Source organism: Wasmannia auropunctata, unplaced genomic scaffold (genome assembly GCF_000956235.1).
Source record: "Wasmannia auropunctata unplaced genomic scaffold, wasmannia.A_1.0 LD335828.1, whole genome shotgun sequence".
Taxonomy (NCBI): domain Eukaryota; kingdom Metazoa; phylum Arthropoda; class Insecta; order Hymenoptera; family Formicidae; genus Wasmannia; species Wasmannia auropunctata.
In genome coordinates this window covers 832,211-843,311 of record NW_012027062.1, presented here as the reverse complement: position 1 = coordinate 843,311, position 11,101 = coordinate 832,211, and the positions used below count along the sequence as shown (strand labels likewise).

Here is an 11,101-nt window from a genome sequence, read left to right as displayed (position 1 = left end):
GTTTTACATTAAAAGAAGTAAAAGTAATTATTGAAACTTGTCAAGCGTAATTATTGTCAAATATCAAATGGCATTAACTAAAACGAAGAATCGCAGTTAACAATTTTACGCAGTATAGTACAGATAAATTAATGCACTTGTTTTTTTTTCAATAAAAAAAAATAATTCAACAAAAATATGAAATCTTTATATCTTAATTTTTATATCACAATTATGATAATTCATAAAATTATGTTATGTAAACTCTCTAAATCTGAATCAGTAGATAATCAATGATTATTTATTAAATGCATTAGTTCCAAGTATGTCACTGGTAATCAGTGAAATTCAACTGGAAAATAAATAAAACGTGAAAAACTGAAATAAGTGAATAATCCTACAATTGCTGACAAATCAGTGGACTTCACTGTTTTATAATTGCACAGCGGATTCAGCTCTGTTTCACTTATTCATTAACGATGCAAGGCGTTACTGATTCAATTATTGACTTTTCCACTAGTTCAGATTTAGAGAGAAAGTGAATCGGAAAATATTATACAAGTCAGATTGCATCTCCTAAAGCTCCACTTTAAAGATGTTAATGTGTCCATTTATTTTAGACACTTTATATTGTTACGTAATACTTTGCGATGTACTTTTTTCTCTCTCTTAACGACGTTAACGATTATAATATATACCCATATCAATCTCAATTTTTGACACAATATGATTTGTTTATATAATTTTCTCGTGAAAGATATAATTTATATATCAGTTCCATGAGAAAAAAAGAAATAGAAAGAGAGACAATTCCGTGTCCCGACTTTGTATGCTTTCACATAACTATCATTTTATCGAAACAATACATTGATGAAGCTGCCTATAATTAAATTTTCCGTTAACGCGCAAGGATGAATTAATTTAATATTTCTGACGTACTTCCGATGCAATATCGTCAATCCGTTTGTCATATTTTGCAAAATGTGGTATTAACGTTTCCCCGCGCGACAGATATCGCCGAGTATACGGCATGTGGATATCGATTAAACGATACACCTGATAGCACGTTCGTCAAACATCACTTTTAATTAAACGGGGCTGGAAAGCGAGGCCCTTTATTGTAGCTGGCAGTGCGGCTACTTTTGTACGCAGATAGAATTCGACTGACGTCAGAAAGTTAAAAAGCATTCTTTGCTTTTTCGAGATCCGCTAGAAAAGTTGATGACACACATATACATAATATCTTATAATCGTATATCGTGTATTTATATACGTATATCGTGTATTTATATACGTATATCGTGTACATTATAGAAAGTTTAGCAAATATAGGTGGCCGAATTAAGGAGACATCTCTTTCGGACTCTAAAAATTGTTTATTGGTAGCATCTTAAGCTTAAGACGCTACAAGGCTTCGCGGTACGTTCATTTTTAACGTTTACTTTCTCATGCTATTGCGCGTACTATGATTGAAGAGATTTTTTTTCTCCTAAATTTCTTGATTAATTTTATCAAGAGATAAATATTCTACCTTGCGGCAGTATACAAATTTATTATCATTTAATATTATTTTTAATTTCTACACTTTTCCTGCAGAGAAACGTGCGTCGGAAATTTCATTTGCTAATTGGAATTTTGAAAATGTCGTTTATGTTTTTTGGGATACTTCTTTAATCTTTAGCAAATTTGTAATTTCGTAAGAACTTTCAAAGGAATTTATAAAGAGAGTATACTAGAGTTCTGTTTTTTTTAAATAGTTTATAAATTTTGGTCTCCTTAACTTGCCAGTGTGAGATACGTATTTTTTTCTCTGTATATATATATAGTTTGTCAGCATACACACAATTGTGCGCCCGTCATGACGGGTTTGTAAAACCTGCCGTGTCTCATCGCAAACTTATATAGTAAACAACAAAACTTTCTTTACGATCAGTTCGATTATCGCAAGATTAATGTCATATCAACATCATTATGTAATCATTATATGTATAGCGATCGCTAGTCGAACTATACTGCAGTTGCAACAAACGTATAACTGGTCCTAATTTATTTCGACGAGCATGTTATAATCGGACACTCAAACAAAAACGCGACGTTAAAAATGATTGTACAAATATGATTGTTTCCGCATTTGCAAAAAAGCCGTCTGTTTGAAAAATCTGACATAAAGAGATAAACGTAACAGCAACGCAGTAGTGAGCAGTCTCGCAGCAAACGAATCTCGTGCAGCGGATCCTCATCTCAGGCTGGACAATCACGTTGTTTCGTGCATTATCGTACCGCGATTCTCTACAGCTGGCTACATCGTAAAAAAATCCTTCTCGTATCTCGCCCGCGTTTATCGTTCTATAACCTTTGACGTGGAAGACGCCTAAGCCTAACCAACGTGTGTTTGTAAAAATAGGCAAGTCTTACGCGCGCTATGTACGGGTGCGTCGTGCTCGTCGCCGAGATTACTCCTTTTCCTCGATCTCTTGGCTCTCCGCGCCCAGCAGGATCGACTCGTGTTCCTCGATCTCCGGCTCCTCGATGTTCTGCTCCGCACGTCTAAACGCTTTACGTTGCACGTGAATCATCAGGGCAATTAGACCGCACGCCGTTGCGCACATTCCTCCAAAAATTGCACAAACCGTTATCATCGGCATGTGATTGATGGCCTGCAAATCCAATGACGTGATGTTATTTGCACGGCAATATCTATAATACATAACATCGTTATTGTGTGATGAGTTACAGAGTATTAATTTACTTTTCCATATACTTAATTTCTATTATGTAAAATATTTTTATACAACTGAAATGAAATACCGTATATCAAATGTAATTCTCTTTTCTTCTATACACTAACTTTATTCTTCATAACGAATTAACATGTAATTAATTTCAAAAGCTAATATTAGCTTAATCAACAATATGTATTAATGTGTAAATATGCTCATACAAAAATAGATGTATATATATAAATAAATCAGAACTAAATTTATAAGATGTTAAAAAAAACTATTTAAAAAACGCAAATTAGGTCACAGTTTCATGACAGTGAATAAAGAAAATCATATATATTATATACAAATCAAAACTAAATTTATAAGATGTTAAAAAAAATTATTTAAAAAACGTAAATTAGGTCATAGTTTCATGACAGTAAATAAAGAAAATCATACCTTATTTTAGAATGATTAAATCGCGCTTTTAAACATCACGGCTATTTTGGTGTTGACGAATACTATTAAATAAATAAGCATTCTTTGAAATCGATTGTTCACCGACCGTTTTAATTTACTATTAGGTCAAACATCGGCCTACGGCTTTGCGTGCACGATAATACGTTTTCGCCGGTTCCCGTTAGCCATCGGCGCAATAACCTGCTTGAAATTCTGATTTGTGCACCCCGTAATGCACGGAATTCACGATAGTGTTCCGTTTAATACCACTGAGCCTCTGTCTGAACAGCTATTTGCGTCCGTCGTTCGCGGAATTTGATTTAATATTTCGACCGAGATAGAATTGATGTAGCAATCTATTACGCGTTATGCAACTAACATGTAAATGCTTGCGATCGATTCAATAAATTGAAAATATGTGAAGAAAGCACACGGAAAGAATTTTGTTAGAAGGTCTAAAAATTTTGCTGGATACAGATCTGAAAATAATTTTATTGGAAAAAAATGATGAGCATTGCTCTCTATAAAACATTTTGATACTCTAACCACCAGTTTAAATTTCAAACAAAATTTTAATGGCATAACAAAATTATTTTCAGATCTCTATATCCAACAAAATTTTTAGACCTAGCGAAATCGTTCTTTCCGTGCGTGTAAAATACTAATTTTTTCCATTTTTTTTTTAAAGTAGATATTCGTAGTGCACGCAAAAATAACTCCGTTATCGATGAATTTTATCTCTTTTGAGAGTAAAATGCTTTGTTATTTCACAAAGTTATTGCAAACTTTATATTATATACACATTGACTGTTTTACACTGCACTTGTTAAATTAAGAAATATATTAAATTAATTCGCATGCAATTTTGCGATCTTCATCAATAGCACCTGTATGACACCGCGATATAATCTACACTGTTCCTTATCCACCGAGAAATGAATATTCATCAGAAAATGTTGTTGCTATTCTCTGTTACCCCAGTTACCGCTTAATATGCAAAATACAAACCAGCAGACGCTGCTGCATCCGATATAACTACTAAGTCAGGTAAATATATGAATTAGTAGGTAGTCAAGATCTTATTAATCCCCTGCGCACCCTGACGCTGGTATTTTCAATTCCACGGTAAATTAAGCACTCCGCCCGTAAAAGGTATTCTGCGCGTGTGTTGTAAAATAGAGCGCATTACTACGTATTGTACGCGATTTATGAAAATTGGATAAAGGATTTTGCTTGGCGAGCAGCTGTTAGCTCGATAAGTACGTTTAAATATATAACAGTACGAAAAAGCAAAAACTCGAAACAAGCAAGAGCTGTTGAGCGAGCGCGAAAATATTTGGCAAATATATTTCGGCAAAAATGTCGAGTACACTGTTTTTCTCGTCGGTGAATTTTTTAACGGACAAGTTATTTTTTCCGTGGATGAATTTTTATTAGTTGCAAAATGCGTCCTCTTAATAAAAATGAAAACTTTATCACTTTTTTTGTAAAACTGTTTTTACGAATTTGGAACGAAACTTTCATTTCGCGTTTCCGTTTCTCCCATAAATATATTTTGTGCTTTTTTTCCTAATGACGTACGTGTAGTCCGCACAAAATCTTTAAGTGCAGCGCAAGCATTCTCAGGCAACGAGTAAGCATTATCGGCTCAAGGGAGAACACGCGGCTTTTATATTGATTGGCCAGCGAGGTCGATGTTTTAAGAAAGCAACTTTTTCCTCTCCCGTAATTTTATTTGCGCAAAAATCCTCTTCTTGCGGGAGATAAAGAAAATGGAAGTAATAAGAGAGAAATAAACATCTACGTATAAACATAAATGAAAAAAAATATATAGGGTGCGATATCGTGAGACATTTCGCAGAAATTATTGCACGTAACGTCACGTCCTGCAATTCTTCAGAGGGAAGTAAAAGTACGACTGCTGTCCCGATGGGAAACATGCGGGAAAAATAAAGGCTCCGTGCGATTCCTCGTCCACTTTTAGATTCACGAACATGCTCTGCCTATTGATCGGAGTGCTTCAGTTTTAGATGTCTTTGGTGCAACGCGATCAATATTTAAGATGCAAAATTTTGAGTTGACGGTCGCTAAATATAAAAATATAGGAAAAATGTACATGCAGAAATTATATAATATATCCTACAATTCAAAAATCAGAGTTCAAGTATATAATATATTTTACAATTCAAAAACCAGAGTACAAATTACTCTATAAAATTTTACTTTAATGTGATAACTAAAGTAATAACAGTGACAACGAAATGAGTTTATGATTAATAAATCACTTTAAAATGAAAATTGTAGATTCTCTTAATGGAGACTTATGGAGACAAATTTAAAAAATCCTGAGAGCTTGTTTAAAAAGTAACTTGAAATTTCTTTTTCTCTCTCTTTCTTTTCTGCCTTTTCAAAGTGCTTTTATTTTTAAACAGAAGATAAGTAGAAATTCTACATGGTAATATATATATATGTATATATAATATGCATGCAAAAATATATATAAAGTAAAGGAAAACGTCGAATTAGTAAGATTCAAGGGGTCTCACAATCAAATGAAATAAAAATTACGAAAATTGTAGAATCAACAACGTGCGAGAAGAAAAGCTTGTATAAAAAGATGCAGAAAGCGATTCCGGGATAAGAGAGGAAAAAGCAAGACGCACGAGAAAACGACGAGTTAGCAATTTTTGCATAGGTAATTCGTGTGATCGATGCACCCTATCAAAATGCAGGACACTCCAGATCCCCTTGAACGCAATTCCCTGAGAACGTACGGCGCTCGATCGAAAAATACGAGCACTTACGAACACTTTCCACGTCTTGACGTCGGAATCGGAGGGCTCGCCGAAGAACCACTTTTGGGGCCAGGGTTTTATCGTGCCTTCCGGCGTTTTGAATATCAACCCCTCAAGACTCAGACGAGGCGCGAGGACGCTGGTGGTGATGTTGCCCTTCTTGTAGGAGGCTATCCCCGCTTTCACGTACATCTGCGGTATCGTCTCGTTCTCTCGCAGCTTCAGGGTCACTCTTGGCATTTTCGGCTTTTTGGGCGTGCTCTGCAGCGTCTTCGTGTCCTCCGTTGTACCGCTCGAGGATGCCTTCGATGTCGTCGACGATGCCGAAAAGATTGACGGCATCGTCGACGGTAGAGCGGAAGAAGTTGTTGCCGCTTGACGGTCCCTCGTCGACGTTTCCATGCTCGATATTACTTGTGTACTGATTTCCGGTGTGTCTGAAAAGAGAGAATTGTCTACGTAGTCGATAATGTCAGCTTAATTGGAAAACTGGGTAACAGAGCGTTTCGACGAATTAAATTACGGCTTCAATATTTACGTATTACGTAAAACTAGAATCTTATTTTACGCCTGTCATTTGCATATTTTATCTCGGTACACCTAGGTATTCTACAAGAGGAAATTAAATTTTGTGCTCAATCTCATAATGCCCATTTTAATTTAAATAAACACAGGAAAGACAGTATTTTTAGATAAAGAAAAAAATATTATTTTGTAACGTAATATTACTTTAATTATAATATTTTAGTTCAAAATAACAAAAATTTATTGTATAAAAGCTAATAAAAATTTACTTTATAAAAGCAGGTCATTCTTGCATTAAATATCGCCATGTTTCTATTATTTTCAATCGAAATGTTATAATTTCTGTAACATATTACGATAATTATCTGCATCGCCCCTGCTCGAGAATTTAAGCAAAACAATACCTGCTGTGACGTCATCAACCATAGCTTCTTCTTCCTCTTCCTCACCTCGGAGAATTACATTGAAGGAGGTTGTGCCGTCTTCGAGATCTTTCCTTCTTGTGACCTCGGTCGTCGATACCGTCGTAGTCGTAATTCTGCCTCTGTTCTTACTCTCACTGACGTTCTTCATTTGGCTTCTCGACACATTTCTCTCCAACTCCACTCGGCTAAGCATTGCTCGCATTCTGCTGACGAAGAGCTTAGGATCGTACTTGTTATTCATCAGAAACGGCGGGGCCACGCAGGACAGTATGATCAACGCCATTACAATGTACAACGTGTACTTGATGATCCCCGACCGGGGCTTGCCGGAAGCCTGCGGGAATCCGCCGGACGAGAACTGATCCGTCTGTGGCAGTATCGTGTACTGCAGACTAGTATCGCCTTTCCGCACCGTTTTGTACATAATTATTCAACCTGTCGGGATAGAGATCTTGTTAGAGATACACAGCGGCGATCCCTCAGTCGGCCGGAAATATATGGTTCTGTCAGCTGAACGGTCTCTCGTATTTATTTTCTCGAGCACGACTATTCAGTACGGGATTCTGCACTGTAATCGGAATGTTCAGTTTCATTGAGGAATAAAGAGGGGGAGGAATTAGTCGATAATTTATAGCTTTTAAATTAAATTTGTATCCTGGAAACGGAAATTAAATCAAATGCATATTTTATATAGGAAATTTACTACAAAATTAAAGTATTGCAACATTAAAACCTTGCTTAAAATTGAATTATATTTGAAAATTTTTTCTAGAAAATTTATTTAATGAGCTCTTAGATAACATTTATAAAATGAATGGTAACATTAAATAATATTTATGTAAAATTAATTTTGTATAAAAGAACTGATTTTGTTTGTGTTCTTAAAATTTTGAGTATATTGCCGGTTAGTGCGAAATAGCAAGACTAAATAAATTCTGACAACTCTCTTTACTGCCGTCACTGCCGATTGTGTATACATCTCCTATATTATAAATTATAATAGCATTATACATACTAAATTATTTATATATTATCAAGCACTGCAATTTATTGACTTATTTTTGTAGCACATAAAACTCAATTTAATAACATTCAATGACATTTTATTATTATTAATAAAGTATTATAATAAAGTTGCCGATAATTATTTCTTTTCATGGTGATCGGATTGTCTGCACAGATTTATATATTATTTAGTTATTCTTACACTTATTCAGACTTAAAAATCTATTTGATATAATTTTTTTTAATTGATTGATAATTTTGATATTTATGTTATAAAGAATTAGCTACAAAGTACATAACAATAAAAATAGAAATTTTCACAGAAAAGATATAAAAGTATATATTAACGTAAAGTAATTCATCTCTCGGTAAATCATTGCGATCAAAACATTCTGTTGGTGAAAAAACGGCAGTGCAGCCCTGTACCAAACTACTTTCATTATACATAATAGCAATTTTTATAGGAAATAGTTGCAAGCTTCTTATCTAACCTCCACTTGAAAGAACCACATTTGGTATTAAAACTCTATTGTTATTAATTCAAAGTTTCTATTCTCCAAGCGACGACTCAATAACAGAATTTGTTGATTCCCAGTTACCTATAAGAATTAAATCGTAATTGAACGTCACTACAAGTTTCATATATATTAAATGCAAATTTTATAATTGTATAAATGCACCAAATGCACTTGCATTAAACGACTTTATAACGCTAAATGCAATTTTTAAATACAGTATTTTATAGAAAAGAAGATTTTTATAAACTTAAAGAAAAAATCGATAAAATGAAAGAAAAAAAAGAGAAATAACAGAAAATTTTCCAGTTTTAAAAATATTTCCACAAAAATACATGTCAAAAATACTTGTGCACCTTGTTTGTATTAGAATAAAATATTTTTTTATTCAAAATTTTTATGTATGAAATTCTTATCATTATATATACGTGATAACAAAAATGAAAGTTCAAGAATCAAACCTAGATGTTGTTGAACCCAAAACTTTTCAGGTGACTGTTCTAACATTGAGTTGTCTAGTACTCCGTTCCCTAGCATTAAGTTTCCATTTCACATAATTATAGAACTGTCAGAAAAAACCTCGTACTGCAAAGCGAAGTATAAGCGATGAGGTGGTCGGCATGTTCGCGTGAGTTGCTGAAGTCACCAGTGATTAAATGATGTTTTTCACCAGAAAATTGTTTGCAAAATAATAATGCTTAATTAGTCGACGGTATCAGTTTGCAACTTTCTTAAAGCACAGTGAAGAGTTAATGAATATATTAAAAACTTTAATTATCGGCGCTACATCAAGGCGATATTTTTCTACATGGATATTTTCTTGCGTAACAAACTGCCGTATTAAAGATGTATTTTACAAGAAGAAAAAGATGAAGAAAGAGGATAATTGACAGAGAAATATTTTCAAACAATGTTCCTTTAATTATATTGCTTTATAAGAATTGTAATAAGTTATAAATGTCTCTTGAACGTTTTTCAAGAACTGCCAGTTTTTGGCATAATAAAAATTTATAGTTAGCACAAATGGAATAAATTAAATAATATTAGAAATAAGAACTATTCTGTACGTAGACATAGTTTTAAAATTTTATAATAAATTTTATTATAAAAAAAATTAATATTGTCAATTCTGCAATACTTGTTGTTAAAGTTTTACGTATCTTGAATTTGCAATAAAGTCGGCAGGTCGCTTATGAACTTTAATCATAAAACAATGTTTAATTAAAATGCAAATGGAAATGAAAAGCATTTGAACCATAGATCGCACACAATAAGCATTTGACATTTAAAAGTCGCATTGTGTTCAAAGTGTATCAACAAGTTTGAAGATGCGAAAGATTAAAACTGGAATATTCGCGATTAATACTTTTGCTTGATTTAACAAATGCTTGACACGCACCATTGAAAATAAATCTGCAATAAAATATGAGCATCACATATGTTTGATTGGCATTTCTCTCTTACAAATATTATATAAAATAATTCTTTTATCAAAAATTGTCGATTATTCACAGTATTAAAAAAAATATATATAAAGATAATAATGTAATAATAATAATTTGTAAGAAGATAAATATAAAACTAAATATTATTATTAAAAATCTTTTAATACCACATGCATATATATATTCTACTTTTTCATGTAACAATCATAGAAACAAATATACTTGCAGTCACGATATTCACGCTGTTAATGTCTCAATGAAGTATACATCTGGTGAATAAACACGACACGCCGGAAATTAGAAGCAAAACGGTCAATTACACTCAGTTTAACCGGTGTCAACGGTGGCTTTAAAAAAATTACCGAAGGATTATCGAGTGCTGATGAGTTCAGTCAACGCTCATTTTCGCACAATTAATAGTTCTTAACTAATGTCGCCGCGCGAGTCGAATATTTAACTTCGGTAAAACATCAATATAGCCTTTCTCGGAAGACAGATAAATTATTCTCGACGCGTCTGTCTATCTGTCGAATAAAGCTGATCCCCGTAAGGGAATCGAAAACGAGGGGGGGAGGAAGGAAGCTCCGCCGGGATCGCGATCACAGATGTATCAATGTACTCACGATATGTGAACGGTAGTCGAGAATCTTGATTTCCCTGCCGGTCTGCTGTGTCGGCGCTTACACGACAATCCGGGACAGGTAGAACCTCCGCCTGTGAGGGAAACTCAGCTGGAAAATGCGCAGATGCGGCCCGACGACGGTGACAGGGTGCGCGCGTCGGCGCGTACACCGCTCCGGACTGCTCCGGAAGTTGGTTCGAATATCGCCGAGAGACGGATGTCCACGCGCGGGTTCGTGGGACTAAAGGTTCAAGGACGAATCGGAAAGTGTCGACCGTGAACTTCTTTCGGCGGTTATGCCATCAAATTTTAGACGTATTTTCGCCCGGTGCCGCCCACGCGCGATTATCGTTAATATGCGAGGGCTGATCGATAGAAAAAAAAAGTTGCGCGTTTGCTGTTTGCTATTGTACGAATTCTGCCGATTAAGTTAATACATTGCATTAATGCATTAAGGGAATTCCAATTAAAACTTCGCAATTTATCACGACTTATTGCATTTCTATCTTATTAAATGTTCATTAGCATAAACGAATTTTTTAATGGATGCGCGTTAGAATTCTTCATAATTATTTCGCGATAATATTAATGTATTATAAGGAGTTTCATTTCTGAAATACGTTTTT

General features: G+C 34.2%; 1 protein-coding gene across 1 annotated transcript; it reads right to left on the bottom strand.

Moving 5' to 3' along the window:
- Positions 1 to 946: 946 nt before the first annotated feature.
- LOC105455900 lies at positions 947 to 10,598 on the bottom strand. Its single transcript, XM_011699604.1, has 4 exons — positions 10,477 to 10,598; positions 6,868 to 7,323; positions 5,948 to 6,375; positions 947 to 2,636 (listed from the first exon to the last, which is right to left on the bottom strand). The coding sequence occupies exons 2-4, from the start codon at positions 7,310 to 7,312 to the stop codon at positions 2,433 to 2,435; spliced, it is 1,077 nt and encodes a 358-aa protein (XP_011697906.1). The 5' UTR covers positions 7,313 to 7,323; positions 10,477 to 10,598; the 3' UTR covers positions 947 to 2,432.
- Between the last annotated feature and the right edge of the window lie 503 nt (positions 10,599 to 11,101).